General features: G+C 33.4%; 2 protein-coding genes across 10 annotated transcripts in view; one reads left to right on the forward strand and one right to left on the reverse strand.

The window, feature by feature from the left end:
- CEP85L (centrosomal protein 85L) overlaps positions 1 to 15,770 on the forward strand; it is a 217,855-nt gene that overhangs the window by 113,545 nt on the left and 88,540 nt on the right. The window lies entirely within an intron of this gene.
- On the reverse strand, positions 1,268 to 12,820 carry PLN (phospholamban). The gene is made up of 2 exons (XM_082406301.1): positions 12,697 to 12,820; positions 1,268 to 3,838 (listed from the first exon to the last, which is right to left on the reverse strand). The coding sequence occupies exon 2, from the start codon at positions 3,739 to 3,741 to the stop codon at positions 3,583 to 3,585; it is 159 nt and encodes a 52-aa protein (XP_082262427.1). The 5' UTR covers positions 3,742 to 3,838; positions 12,697 to 12,820; the 3' UTR covers positions 1,268 to 3,582.

A 15,770-nucleotide genomic window follows, 5' to 3' on the forward strand; every position in this document is an offset into this window, starting at 1 on the left:
TGGTTTCCTGTTAAATCAGCTAGAATGTAGGTGGTGTGGAACTCTGACGTGTTTTCCCTTGTGAATGAAGAGAAGCCATCAATGCCCTCAGTTGATTAGAGTATAAACCTCCATGTGCAAGGTCCACCACAATCTTTGGTTCGTTCCTCTGTTCTACATTTGCTGCTCTCTTTCCACCTTCCCCAGAAGCTGTCTAACCCTACACGGACTATGACATAAGAGAAAAACAAACAGCAAAGTCTTAATCATCTTCTCTTTGGAAAGACTGTTTCCCATTCCAGGACCCTTTTGCATTTCCCTTTTGGGGTGGGGTGAGAAGGGATTGGAGGATGCATATTTCTACACACAGCAGTGTCCATTGGATCCCTATAAGCTCACAGTGGACCCCCCAGACAGAAGTGAAGAAGTGTTCTCTTTATTGACAAAGTAGTTTTTCTTTTCTCTTATATTCTGTAGGGTGTTTCTGAGTTCTGGGTTGCAGTCATTAAGAGGAGGAAGATAAAATTTTGTGCTTGTTTTAACCAAAGAGAGGCTTGATCAGCCAGGATATTGGCACCTAATGATTTCAATGTATTTTACTGGAAGATTTCTCCTATATAAATAAAAAATATAAATATTTGGTAGAATGACTTAAAGCTAAATGACTTGCTTTTTGTCTAACATCACATATGAATGAAAGGTTTTATTTTTAATGTGAGAGCATTTTGTGTATTCTATTACATTCTCTGAAAAGAAAGTTTTCGTGTTTTTATTCTTATTTTTGCACCCTGTTTTGTTTTTAACTTTTTTACTGTTTAACATAATATAGCACAACTGCATTGAAGGATGTGGACACTGTGACACTCTCAATAGATAGGATATGACATTCACTAGGTAACTAAAATGCATATAATTGATTTTTGTATACATGTTTTAATGAATAAACTTACATGCCAATGCTATATAGAAAAGATGACAGATTGAAAAAAGCCAAACACATTAATAATTTTTAGACATTTTAAAGTGTGCTGTTACTTAGAAGAAGAGCAAATGTTTTTTGAAATTTTACCATTTTCTCACTTTTCCAGAAGACTCAAAAATAATCAAAGGATAAATAACTTCTAGACAGGAGGAAATTCATTGTTTTATGTAGGTCTGCCCTCTTGTGTCTGTACTAGGAAATCTTGATCTTATTTTATTTAGGGAAAGTCACTGAAAACAACCTACAGAATCAAAACTGCTTATAATTAGATTGTTTTATGGTCATATCAATCATGAGCAATTTCACTGAGTTCAAGAAGGTTCATTTTAATTTAGGTGATTTGAAATTAAATAAACATTTTGGACCAGATAAAATAAAAAAGACAACATTAAACATTTAAGAATTAGTTCAGTTTTGGTACCCTGTAAAGTAAGATTAGAGTTTATTCTACAGTAGAAAGTATTTGAGCATTTGGTATTTAAAAATGTTTAAATACATAGTTCATTATACCTTACTCTTTACACATCATAATAAACAGAATAAATAAGTTGCATTTAAAGAATGGGTTTTTGTTTTACAATATAATCTAAGGTACAATATTCTGTAATCCTCGAGTATAAGGTTTTAATTTCTGTTAAAGGCAGAATGAAAAACAAAACAATTCTTTATTTCTGTTTGACTTAGGAAAAACTCCATAACCTCACAGCTTATGGTTTGCAGTTGATGTTGTAATGAGCAACATAATGAAAAGGATAGAACTTATTATTGCAAAATTTCCACTTATTTTTTAAGATCATTGCAGCTAATTACAGAACTTGGTTATTTTTTGCATGGGTTATTATTGACACCAGTGAAGTGAATGCATTACTTCTTGTTTATAAGCTCTTCTAGTTGATGTTAGGGATATCCAACCCACAGATGGGGTTTCACTGAAGAAATCCCTCTGTTAGTAAGAAACCCCTTTTCCCTCTGTTCTCAGATATCAGTGAACCAAAATTATCCCCCTTCCTAGCTCCAGTACCCCTCAGGGATTTAGAAAAAACTTAAAAGCAATATTTCCTTCACTATTTTCTTAGTAGCACTTGTGTTACAAACCAAGGTCAACACTGACTTTTCCAATTCTTTTAGTAACCATATTTTGCCAAATCGTATAGGAAATTACATATTTTCTACTCCTTTAATAATTACTATATCAGTAGTATGTCTTGAACGTAAGTTAAAATTAACGGATTGTGCAGTATAGTTGTAAACCATTTTAGACTTAATTTTAAACTGAGTCAATTTAAATTACCAAATTTTGGTGAATATATTTTCCAAACCAGTTTTTACTTCTATTGTTTAATTTGTTGGAAGATATTTGATATTTTTAAATGACTAGAGGGGAAACTGGAAATGTATTCAGCAAGAAAATCATTGTAGATTAGTATTGCTGGATCTATAATTTAGCGTAGTTGAATGGCCTACCAAATATGTATTTACCATCTGGTTGATAGATTAAGGAAAACAGCTAAGCCCTATCATAAACAATAGTGGGATTAAAAAGTTCATTTCAAAATTTAATCAAAGAATTTGTTAATTTTGGAGAGATAGTTAAAAATTTTATTTTTTAATGCTTGAAATAATATTTTTTCTTTTATTTTCCTTGCCTACATTGAGTGTGAGATTAGAACAGAAGACAACCTGTGAAATCATTCTAATGTCTTAAAATTTCATGATTCCAGAGATACAGTGTGGCAGTTATGTGCTCTAACTCAGATAATTAGCTATAGTGCCTTAAATTAAGGTTGATTCTGTTCTATTAGTGTATTAGTATTTATGGCTAATCACAATGCCAGATGTTAAATTAACCAGCAGTTCTTGTCTATTGATCATAAAGTCCTAGAGAGAACAGATTTACAGTTTACCTACACATGCTAAAATTCTGTAATTCTTCGAAAAAATTAGTTAAATTTTACTTATGTAAGGGTATGGTCTTGCTTTTTTTAACTTGATTCTCATAAACTTAAAATATTAGGGTAGTATAGAAAAAACATAATTTCTATTTTAGAATGTAGGTTCTGATAGAATTACTACAAAGACTTCTGTATGATGATAGTAAAGATAACAGATGTGAGGGCTGTTTCAAATGATGACATTTCATTTGAATGATTATTTTGATATACTTGGTGAAGACCTGAAAAATACTTAATAAACATCAAAGAGGCTTTTACAGTACAGTATAAATTATATTTACCCCCAAAGAGTGAAGCTACTGCTTTATATATGAAGTGAACTTGTTAGCAGTGCAGTTTCAAAACTAAACCCCTAGTTCCTCCTTAGGAAAGATTTGGGATAGAAACTTATAAGCTCTTTTGAGAAAATTAGCAGTTACATTATGCACACTTACATTATAGTCATTTTAAAGTTAATTTTTTAAAATAAAGCCCTTTTTATGTTTACAACATCCAGCAGATGAATACATTTGCTAACAATTTGTTTTGTTCCAAATCTTGACCTTTTCACAAAGAAATTCTTCTACTTAGGAAGTGGTCTCTTATATAGTATTGTTTTCCCTTCTTCATGGGATGATAGATTTTAAGCTGATGGTGATAAGTTGCAGCACTGGAGATTGCAGCAGAACTTCAGAGAAGCATCACGATGATGCAAATCAGCAAGAGACATATTAAGATGAGACAGAAATTGACAAATAGGTTCTGGAGATTTTGACGTGCGTGTTGAGGCATTTCAATGGTTGAAGCTCTTCTTATAGCAGAGCGAGTGAGGTATTGGACTTTATCCATGACACCAGGAAGGCAGGAAGCCTGAAGTTTTAAACGGTCAAGAGAAAGATAAAAAGCTGCCAGCCAAGTGTGAGATCACTATCGTCTTTTAGGTTTCCTGGAATGTAAAAATAGAAAATGGATTAGCATAATATGTGTAACCTATCCTGTGAACAGGTAAAACACAGTTTTGTATTAATCCCTCTTCCTCAACATTATTTGTATTTATGACATCAAATATCTCTGTAGTCTGTGTGTGTGTTGCTCTGTCTCTGTCAGTCTGTTTTGGTGATGGTCACCATGATGTCTTGTATTTGGAGTGTAATAACTTTAGTCTTTGCCTCCTCCTCTCAAAATGACTGGAAGTATAGTTTGGTTAGGGTGCAGCTTGTTTTGGGCTATTCCCTTGGGCAAAAGTTCTTACATATAGTTTATTTTTTTAAATTTATTTATTTATTTTTGGCTGTGTTGGGTCTTTGTTGCTGGGCGCGGGCTTTCTTTTAGTTGTGGCGAGTGGGGGCTACTCTTTGTTGCGGTGTGCGGGCTTCTCATTGCGGTGTCTTCTCTTTTTTGCGGAGCACGGGCTCTAGGCGTGTGTGCTGCAGTAGTTGTGGCACGTGGGCTCAGTAGTTGTGGCTCGCAGGCTCAGTAGTTGTGGCTCACAGGCTCAGTAGTTGTGGTGCACGGGCTTAGTTGCTCCGTGGCATGTGGGATCTTCCTGGACCAGGGCTCGAACCCATGCCCCCTGCATTGGCAGGCAGGTTCTTAACCTCTGCACCACCAGGGAAGTCCTTACATACAGTTTTATTAAGGCTGTTTCTCTGTGAGCGTAATTGTTGTGAACATTAGTATGTAAATAGCTCTAGAGCAAGTCTTATAATAAGAAACGCATGCATTAAATTATTCTCTGGATGTTGATTTCACTCCAGAATAAAATAGTTCAATGAGCAGTGTTTTACCAGAACTGTAGATTCAAATGTTTCTCATTCCTTTTTATGATTTTATAGCTTTGTAGAATATGCTATTTTAAGTAACTTTTTAACAAGATGATATTAAGTACTGAAGGCTGTCAAGACTCAGAAGGCATAGTAATAAAATTATCATTATCTCACTGTCTACCACAGACAGTTGCTATTTGCAAAGGACCTGTACTTAAGAACAACATTTCCATTTGTTTTCTTTCAGAGCTCCCACAAGCTATTCTGCCTAATTAATTAATTAGTTGCTGCCTAATCAATTATCTGTGCTAATTAATTAACAAAACAAAACTTAAAACAACAGATCATTGTAGAAAATTAGATATAGATTAAAAATTAGCTGTGAGTTAACTGCCCAGAGATAATAGCTATTAACATTTGGTGATATTTGTTGTCAATCAGGATACGTCTATGTAAATTTTGAAATAAGAAAAATTAGAAATGGAATTTTAAAAATAACCGTAATTAACTGCCAAAGATAATAGCTGTTAACATTTGTTGATATATCACTGCTAATCAAGATATTACTACCTTACCCCAGCTGCCTGATTTCATTTTCTCTGTAGTGGCTATATATCTCATGAAAACCCATCTCAACCTTCAGCTGTATTTCTGAGAGAGACTACTGCTGAAGACAGCAGAGGGAAGAACTGAAAGAATGAGGAAGGGGAAGATATATATTAGGACTGAGCAGTTAGAACTCCTCATTTATTGTTACAAAGAAACCATGTGGTATATGGTGGTTAGATTCTATATAATTTCAGCACTTCCACTTGGCTCTATTAAGTTTTTTTTTTAACATCTTTGTTGGAGTATAATTGCTTTACAATAGTGTGTTAGTTTCTTCTGTATAACAGTGAATCAGCTATATGTATACATATATCCCCATATCTCCTCCCTCTTGTGTCTCCCTCCCACCCTCCCTATCCCACCCCTCTAGGTGGTCACAAAGCACCGAGCTGATCTCCCTGTGCTATGCAGCTGCTTCCCACTAGCTGTGTATTTTACATTTGGTAGTATATATATATATGTTTGAATTATGGGCTTTCATTTGGCTGAAGACTCTGGTCTCCTTCATAGTATTGGCCTATAGTGAGGAGATCCAAAAAACCAACTTAAGTCAAACTTCATTCTTTCAAAGAGTTGGTAACAAACTGTGTTTCTCTAGCTCATATATATATATATGTCTTTAGCATATATTCTTCATTCTCCAACACAAGTGGCTGTTACTTAATAGAAAATGACAGCATAAGCTTGGTATAAATTTAATTTAATTACTTTTTTTTTTAATTCCTCAGGTAAAATACTATAGAAATAAAGGGGTTTTCTTTTATTCCTTAAGAAGAAGCATCCTTTAAGTTGTTTCGGCTTATATTTGTTTATTATAAATATAGCGGATGTATACTGTTGGGTAATTGTGGAGAAGGTTTTCTTTATTACTTTATTATATAAATCTGACTAATCTCTTTATATAACAGAGTACAACTAAGAAGGTTGTAAAGAATTAGCATTGGTAATTCCTATTTAAACTTAATTTTTGTGAAGTTTCAGGACTTAAATGGTATGAAAGGTCTAAATTTTAAAATTATTGTGAGATATAACATGGAAAAGGAAGAGCAGGCCAGTTATTCATCATGAAGCATATACAAGAGTCACTCCCTACCCTGACACTGGTGAGTGGTACTTGAGTCACATGAAACATGTCACCTTTCCATAAATACTTCATTCCCTTTTATGATTCTGTCCTTTGCACATGTTGTTCTGGCTCTGCCTGGAATGTCTTCCCTCCCCCTGCCTCTACCTTTGATTCTTTGCCAGGCAAACTTCAGTTAATCCTTAAGGCCCAGTTTAAATATCACTTCCTAATGAAACCTTCCATTACTCGTTAAGGCAGAATTGGTTATCACCTCTGTTGGGTTTTAGTAGGGCTCTGGTATTACCTGTATCAAGATATGGCTATCAGGCTGTGCTGTAATTTTGATTTACATGCCTGTGCCCCCAACTAGAATTCTAGTTCGTGGGTATAAGAAATCACGTGTTTATTTTGTATTCTAGTACTTAGTGCAAAATCAGTACCATTTGAACAAGTCAGTGAAGTTGAACAAGGGTTTTTATGATTTACTTTAATATTTTTAGAAAATTATTAATGATCAAAGATAGTGCTGTGATTAACAGATTAACCATGTGAAAAATAGAATTTGATAGTTAAACACATAATCTCCAATATTCTTCTCAAGTCTCTTTCTTTTTGTTAGCCTGAACTGGGCTTTGTACAAGTGGGTATTTGGTGTTTGTGAAATACAAAGAGGTGTGCCTTAAATAGATGAGCTATCTAATGATGAATATACAATGAATGGATTTTAAAGATGATCTCATAATACTTCAGCCAACTATTGTTGGGAAAGGATAGTTTGTTCCTGGAGACAAATTGATTATAAAGGAGACAACCAAAGATACTGTCTTATTTCTTGTCAAACTTAGAAATATAATTCTAAAGTGATTTGTAGTCCCTTTATAACTTTATGCTAAAACCAAAACAAATCTACTTTACATGCTGAAATGTTAGCTATATGCATGCAATTTATTGGGCCCAATTTATTTTACAGTGGTACGATCTGAAATGTGTTGAGTCCTAATTCTGCTGAACTTCCAAAGTCTGTATGATAATAATTAAGCCAAAATTCATCCCTACAAGATGGGGCTTCCAGTCATATGTTGAGAATTGAAAAACTGTGGGAACAGCACAGTCCTATTTTTAGAGTTGTCTGTGACCTTTACTACATCACAGTTTATGGCATGGTTGTCAGGTGTTTATCTTTTTCTTTTTTCCTCCTCTGTGGTCACAACCATCCTATGAGTTTAAATCTCCTGCAGTCTTTTTTCTTCTCTTTCTTAGAGCCAAGCTGTTAATGCAGTAGTATTTGGTGGAGAGCCTAGAAAAATAGTTTCACTGTATTTTCATTTAATTTAATCTTTTAGAGCATTCTTTTGGGATAGTCAGAAATAGATTGTGTTGGGGTATTCTGGACTTACATCTGGCCTAAACAGCCAAGGAGACTGAAATTAGCTTTACCCACCCCACAACACCCGCCCCCAGGGGGGGGCTTTTTAAAAGGATGACAGTTATGTAAATTAAGTGTTTAGGACAAGAGGAGTAAGGATACTTTGAAAATTAATTCACCATCCGGGCCCTAGTATCAGAATATTGAAAATATGAAAAATGCTTTGATAGGAATTTGGTTGTAGATGTGCCAGATCCCTGTCTCTTGAGTTACATGTAAGAGGCAGAAAAGTACCCACAGAGTATCTTGTATGTCTGTGGGCACTGTGATTATTCTAATTTTTGGAAGGATGGGAAGAATAACCCTTTACTGTTCTTTGTAGGATTTATAAAGGCTTTGCTTGTCCACTTTTCCTCTTTTGCTCAAAAAGATGAAATTGGGAAGTAAATACAGTCAAGTTCAAGATAGTATTCTGTTTTTTTTGAATTGGAAGAAGGAGAGACCAAACTATAGGCAACTCTAATCCTTCAACAGATATCATGTGCCATGTTAGGCAACATTTTGGGTGCAAGGTACCTTGTCAGCTTCTGCAGTAGTTCTCACTTTGTCTGCATTGATTTCTATTTCTTAAGGTAACATCAGGCACATTCTTGTGCAAAAGGAACCTAAGTAGACTTTTGCAAACTTTTGGTGTCTGCTTTATGACTTGCTAGACAATTGATACCTTAACGATGTTGTATACACTGAGCAGTAATCCCCACGTGTAATTTAAGCACTTTCAGTGCTTTGCAGAACTTAACTGAACTTCAGTTTTTTTTTCAGTACTCCCTCTGCTGAAACCATAAATTCCTTAGATTCTTTATTTGTGGTATTCAGAATTTTGCTTCCCTTTAATTTTTATCTGCTTGTTTATGCTTTTAGTAAAATAAACATGGACATATTTTGCTAGTAAATTCAAGTAATACACATCTAAGACTACAGTCTGACAGATCATTCTTTGAAAAATTTTTCCCATTAGGTTGGTTCAGAAGGTTAGAATTCTCTATAGATTTGAGTTACAGGACTTGTCTATATTAGGATTATTGGGGGGGGGGTGTTATTTTTTCCTACTCTTTGCTGTCATTTTTGCAGATAATCCAGAAGCGATTGTATATGCATCTTTTTTGTTGTGGTTGTTGAATTAGATCAGGACAGTTCATCATTAGATTTGTCATCAATCTGTTGGCATCCAAAAGTTCACTTTGGTAGAATCATTTTCCTTTTGAGATTGCCTAATGCTAATAAACTTGGAAGTTATTGTGTGTCAGCAACTTTCCAGAGCTTTGTTGGTCCACACTGGCTATTTGAAAGAATCTTCAAGCTGCTTCTGCCTGGTTATGAAAAGAATTGTGTAAACATATAAAAATCAACATATTCTCAACCCCTAAATTGACCCCATAATGAATTGTTTCCCTCAGTTCAAAGCTCTGCCTTTAGGAAAATTCATTAAACAGCAGCATACAGATTTTCTCTTTGAAATTGGCACACTGCTGTTGCTAGTCCGTGGGCTTGTCTTTATTGTCTGTTTATTATGCTAAGATTAATTTATTTGCATATAAAACATATAAAAATATTCTTTTTAACCTTCAGATTCTTCTTGGGGGGAAAAGCATGTGAGGAGGAAGTGTAGAGGAAGTTTTAAGGAAAATGAATGCCAGTTAAATATATCCCCACTAATGTGGGTACGTTGGTCCTCCCCTCCCCCCCTGTTTTGGAGAGACCTGAAGGTGAAATACATTTTAAAAAGCACTAGAGGTCCTCAGTTGACTACAAGTTTACTGGGGTAGAGATGTACACCCAGGCCTCATTTTCTTGTGTTTCTCTGGTAATACATGCTTCAGAATTACGTAGGGTAAGAACATTGATGTACTATTTCTGGAAATGTTCAAAGAGACTACATATTATCTGATTTAGGTCACTGTAATTTAGAAACATCACTTCCTTGATTTCTAACCTTTAGGTTTTCTTCTTTGCTGGTGTGATCAGTACTGTGTTAATTAACAGTTTAGATGAAAGTTAGTGATTTTCATAGCATAAATAAAGCAAGATTGCTCTATTCAAGCACTTCAGAACAAATGGGATTGAATATTTTAAATGGTAGAATGTGAGGAGGTCAGAAATGAAACTGAGGAAAGACAAGGATTTAATATGGAACTGGAATAAAATACGAGTGTGGTTTTTATTTATGCAAGTATTCTCCTATCTCCAATTAATTAGTGAGATTAAGAAACAGTACATAACAAAATGTAATTTTCTGAAAAGTTTTGAGGAGAAATTAACCTGAATTTTAGGTATCAAAGCTAAAGATTAAAGACATGAGTATTTTAGCAATGAAACAAATTAAATAAAAAGAAACTTTAATTTGTGCATGTTATTGTTCTTTAAAATCTGTGCAGTTAGTTTGAGTTTTGTCTTCCAGGGTGAATCGCTTAATAACTGAGGACATCTATAACTTTCTTATATCCCTGGCTTTGAAAGTGATCAGGAGAATATTATAAGGCTATTAAGGACATCATACCTCATGCATAAATTTAACTTTAAATGAAATGGAGTGGTTTTAAATTAAAATAGAAGTTTGTATCCTCTAACTTTGCCTTTTAGAGTGCCATTTGAGGACTTTCAATTTATTTTGTTTTGCCAATGTCATGATTTATTTTTAAGCCATGTTGATCAGTGGATGAGATGTGTGTGTGGTTTAGAGTCATGAAATCTTGGCTCTTGCCAAGCCTCCACCATTTCCTAGCTCTGTGACCTTGGGCAGTTCACCTCTTTGCATCTGTTCCTAAACTGTAAAATAGAGATGGAGTGTCAAACATATAGGGATTTAAGAGGATCAAATGAAATATTTGTATATGGTGCATTTAGAAAATTGTTCAAGAATAAAGAAGGAAGTTTTAATTGCCCTCTTTATTTCTAGGATTGGTAATAAATATACAGTCTAATTTAGGTACTCTTAATTTTTACATTTAATTTTTACTTAAAACTTTAATACGTGACACAGTTAATATTTTACCTAATACATTAAAATTTTAATTCTTCTGGGGAACTATTTTGTTTATGTAAATATTCTATCTCCAATTAATTAGTGAGATTAAGAAATAATATCAATAAGTAACCAAATGCAATTTTTTCTGGAATATTATTTTCCTTTATGTCCACTGAAATACTGTTAAAATAATTTTGATACTTGAGTTTGAGGAAATGATAGTGACATGACTCCTCTTAGTTAGACAGAGTACTCTGGCTCTTTCATGTGTTTTTAAGACTTAATCAATTTTTCATAATTTAAACATCTTTCACATTTCTTCCATTTTATTTCATCAGACACTTTTTTTTTCTTTTAAGCACTTAGTTTTAAACCACATGAAACAAAGACCGTACTTAAATTTCACCTTATGAAAGAGATGAACTAGTTGGGACATTATGTCTGGCACTAGGGCATTATGTTTCAAATTTGAATAACAGTCACTGTAACTATGTAATTTCCGTTAATCTGGACACACGAAGGATAACTTTAATAGCAGAATTTCTGCTCTTTCTAGAAATTAACAACTTCGTGGAGCAGTATGTGATGTGAAATTTTGGTACTATAAAAGAATTCATGAACATCTCATTTGAAGTGTGAGAATGTAATTTGATAGATATTTGAGTAAAAATGCATAAATCTGCATATAAAACACCTGCACTGAGTGACTCTTGTGTAATATCAAAGGAAAAACATTTTATGAATATGAAGATACTTAGAGGCAGTTAGGGTGCCTCAGTGGTAGACAAAAATTAGAAATGCTTTTGCATGCCTCAAGGAAAGCTGCTTAAGGCATTATACAAAGTTCTTATCTATAAAAAGCAGTAGAGTTAACATTTGTCATAAGAACTTAGAATTCTAGAGGTAAATTTTATTTTGACATATATATAAAAATAAAAATAATGAAATAAAATCAATGTAGTATCTTTTATGCCCTGACTGAAAGTTAAGAATGAAAACACATTTCATATATTAAATTGAGGATAAAGAGTAGAGTAGAATTTAAACAGAAGTTATAAAATTTATGGTGGCATCTCCATTCCTGGGCATTTTTTCATCCTCCTCCCCACCTTCCAAATACAAGAGAGGAAACTGAGGAACACTGGAGGATAGTAACTTGATAAAAGTATATTCATTAATAGGCAGAATAAACATTCATTTGATCAAATTCACTCAAAGGAGATACTTAGGAATATTTGTGCTACCAAAATAACGTCTCTTTATTTTTAAAATAAAGAAATTAATGTTCTGTAACTTTAGAAAGAATTTTACATGTTTTTGACAAGTGTTTTGAAATGTCCAAACTTGTTATTTATGATATAATATTGAATTTAATATAAATAACTCAATTTATTAAAAGCTTGGATTTTTTAATAGAAGTTGACTGGACTTAGTTCGTGCTATATGTTCTTAAACTCCACTTCATTAATATTCCCTGTAAAGAATCATAATGATAATATTGGAGTAGTCATGCCAGTAACAAAACTGTTCTTAGTATTCCGGATGTAAGCAGACAGCTCAGTCCTACCCTACTTCTCAGCAGAGTAACACATAACAAAATGAAACCATTATTTTTGCATGGAGAAATCAAATCACCACTAGTACCAAACATGGTAACATTATTGAAAGATATTTTAATTGGCAGAAATTTACTTTTGAAGAGCAAAATAAAAGTGAAGGTTAAATTAAAATGACAAACCAACAACCAGGACCAAAGATGAATGCTATCTTTATCATTTCTAGGTTAAGTCTTATTCTTACTATCACTGAATGGATAAGCATTTATTTAGAAATTAAGCTTTATGTCAATCAGACATGTTATTATCTAACTTTGAACTGAAGTTTATAAAATATGATTAACTTTTTAAAAAGTTCAGTAAGTTTGAGTTATAGAAAGTAAGAATTGCCATAATCAGTGAAATCTGTTTCTTACCTTGGCTGTTGTGATGATCACAATATAGAATATTGTAAGTTGTATGAAGTATTATCCGGCGTTTAGCTGGAAAGTTTTCTGACTGTTACCAGAGTTATGGGAACAATTGAAGTAGGTGGAGGAGAAAAAGTGTTCTAGGGAGGTCTTATGATGTCACGCAGGAATTCTGAAGTTATGATTGGTTAGCCATAGTCTTATCACAACCAAACTTTTTAGAATGTCATTAATCTTAACCTTAGGTATGGAAAGGTCATTAACACTTTGTGCCTTTTGTTCTTTATTTTAAAAAGTATATGGGAGATAAGTGAAAAAGTAAGTTCAGAGTGGTAGAAAGCTCTTTTTTAGAGGTTCATTCATCTTCAGGCTTAGAAGTGATTGTAAACTGAGGGTGATAATGTTGAAGAACTAAAATAAAGTAATAGGAATTTTAATAGAATGAGAATAATAATACTGGCTTAAGCCAAACAACTTTCATTGAGTTTGTTGTTGCTGTTGCTTTAATACTGCAGCTTCATAATGTTAGCTTCTAGCAAGACAGTAATTAAACATTGTCACAGAATCAAATTTCATACCTTTTCCTGACTTATTTTCTTCTTTTCTCATACCTACATGTGTATGGGGGAGAGAGTATGTGTGAGAAAGCCAGGCTGAGAAATCTGATTTTGGTTTTAAAAATTTTGTGTTTTCTCAGTTAGGGCTTTAACAATATTTTTATGAATAGTAATTCTCATTTGAACTGATAGATATCACCCCAAGAAAAGTTGCTGTTTACACATTTAAGTACTTAGGATATTTTAACAGCTACATTAAATTACCATAAAATCTTACTAAAATTCCAATAAGCTGACAGTATCAAGAGTAACTTTCTAGCAAAAAAGAAATAATCACAAATCACTAATCAGTGGCATCCTAGTTAGTGATACTTTATTGACAATAGGTGTGCATGTGTTTGGAAATTTAGTACTTCTGAAAGGGTGTGCCTCATTTAATGCAGTAGTTGTTTTCCTGAAAATTACTGTGTAAATGAAATTTTAGTAAATAGAATGATGTTTTGAACTTCCGAGAACAGAAAAGAATTCCTTTGACAAGCCAGGCATCATTTTCCTGTTTTTTCTAATTTTTTTGTTTATATATTAGATTTACTTAAATCACCACACCTCCAGATTCTAATTCTTAAATCTCGACTATAATTCTGGAGAAGCTACTTGTTATTTTTAATTTTTAAAATACTTATAGCAGAGTGAACTCCGTCTGCTTCACTTTCTTATGGGTAACTAAAATCTTTTGCAGCAGCTGCTTATGTGTCCTTAAATGGAGATGATTTTGGCTTCTTCCAAAGAAAGATAAATCCTTTGCTAGAACAAATCTCTTGTTATTTAAAGAATCAACTAAAACTATCAGAGAAATAACATTCAGCAAGGCCCTCTGTAAACATTGCTAAGGGAAAATTTTACAACTTAAAAGTAAAACCCCAAATTAAATAAATTGCATGAATGTTTGACAGTTTGCTCAGTGCTATTCAAGCATTTTTTCTTTCAATCATTACATAATGAGGATCTCTTATTATTACCAATTGCCAATGATTAATGAAATACAAAACCTAGGGCCTTGAAATATAACCCTAAAGTGGTTTACAGTAATTTGTCAAAGATGACATAGCTGCTAAGGGACAGACTGAGGGTTCAAATCCAGATCTGTTTAGTTATAATTCTCTGATAGGTTGGCATGTTGTGTGGGGGGAAAGCCATAATCTGGACATGGATTTCAGAGAGTAGTATACGTCAGCTAAGGGATTTTAAGATGGAGATAGCTGAATTACTGAAAACTCAAACTATTTTTAGAAAGTCTGCTTTAAGTTCACCTACACATTCATTTGAAAGTGAAGCTTAGGGGATAGATCATTGTAGTTGCACCTCTAGTTCTAAGAAAATAGAATTAGTAATACTTAGTTGTATAAGTTGTATAAGAAACCGCCATAGACCAAATAAAATATGGCCTAGATATTTAACATGTTGGCAGATTTGCTTAAAAGCATATATAGCTGGGCACACACACCCTTAGAAGGATACTAACAAACTGTGTGTTAGAGTTGGAAAATGGAGATAAAAATTTACTTTTCAGATTGGTACAAAGGCGGGGAGCTTCTGTGTTTACCTTTTTCGTTTTGGTTAGCTGCTGCTGCTGCTGAGGAGGACGATCATTATTATTCCTCCAAATGGAACTCTAGGAAGTGTTACACCTTCGTTTTAGGCTGATTGCCTAAACAGAAAGTTGCTTACTAGGAGCACTGGTGAGCTACAGTATAGTCAATAGATTGTTCCTCAGAAATTCCACAATGAGGGGCTGGAAAGTGTTTTTAGAGGTGCTTTGTCAGAATCTTCATTTAGAGTCAGACTATGGTCTGAATCCATTTTTGGTCGCATGACCTTATACAAACTTGTCTAAGCTGCCTTATCTGTGGAATGGGTTTGTTGTGAGGATTTAATGAGAAGAAGTATGTATAATGACTATTAGAGATCTTGCAACACAGTGTCCATTTAGTGTTAGCACTTATTTTCCTTTTGAAGATGATTCTTAATCTGCAGTCCATGGGTAGAGTTCAGTGCCCTTTGAACTTGGATAGGAAAAATGTTAGACATCTTTATTTTTACTAAGCTCTAAATGAGATTTAGCATTTCTTCAGTTTTGACTGTAGGCCACAAACTGCAGAAGTATTAGCAGTATGTTTGACTGTCACCGTTAGCAATCTTAGATAATTTCATATAGTATAGTTGTTGCAGATAGCTTGAAATACTGCTTACATTCATACCACTTGAAATTACAAAATTAGACCTGCCTGTAAATATATTGTTATTTAATGCATTAATAAAGAAGCATAACAGAAAAGGAAAATAAAAGAAAAGCAGAAATATTACAACACAAGTTTGTTTTTTTTAAATATTTATTTCAGTGTAATTATTTCGTTTCTAATCCTATGTATCTCGCTTAATTTTTTTTAAGTTTTATTTTATTTTATTTTTTTGATGTGGACCATTTTTAAAGTCCTTATTGAATTTGTTACAGTATTGCTTCTG

This window comes from Balaenoptera borealis, assembly GCF_965194805.1.
Source record: "Balaenoptera borealis genome assembly, chromosome: 9".
NCBI classification, from domain to species: domain Eukaryota; kingdom Metazoa; phylum Chordata; class Mammalia; order Artiodactyla; family Balaenopteridae; genus Balaenoptera; species Balaenoptera borealis.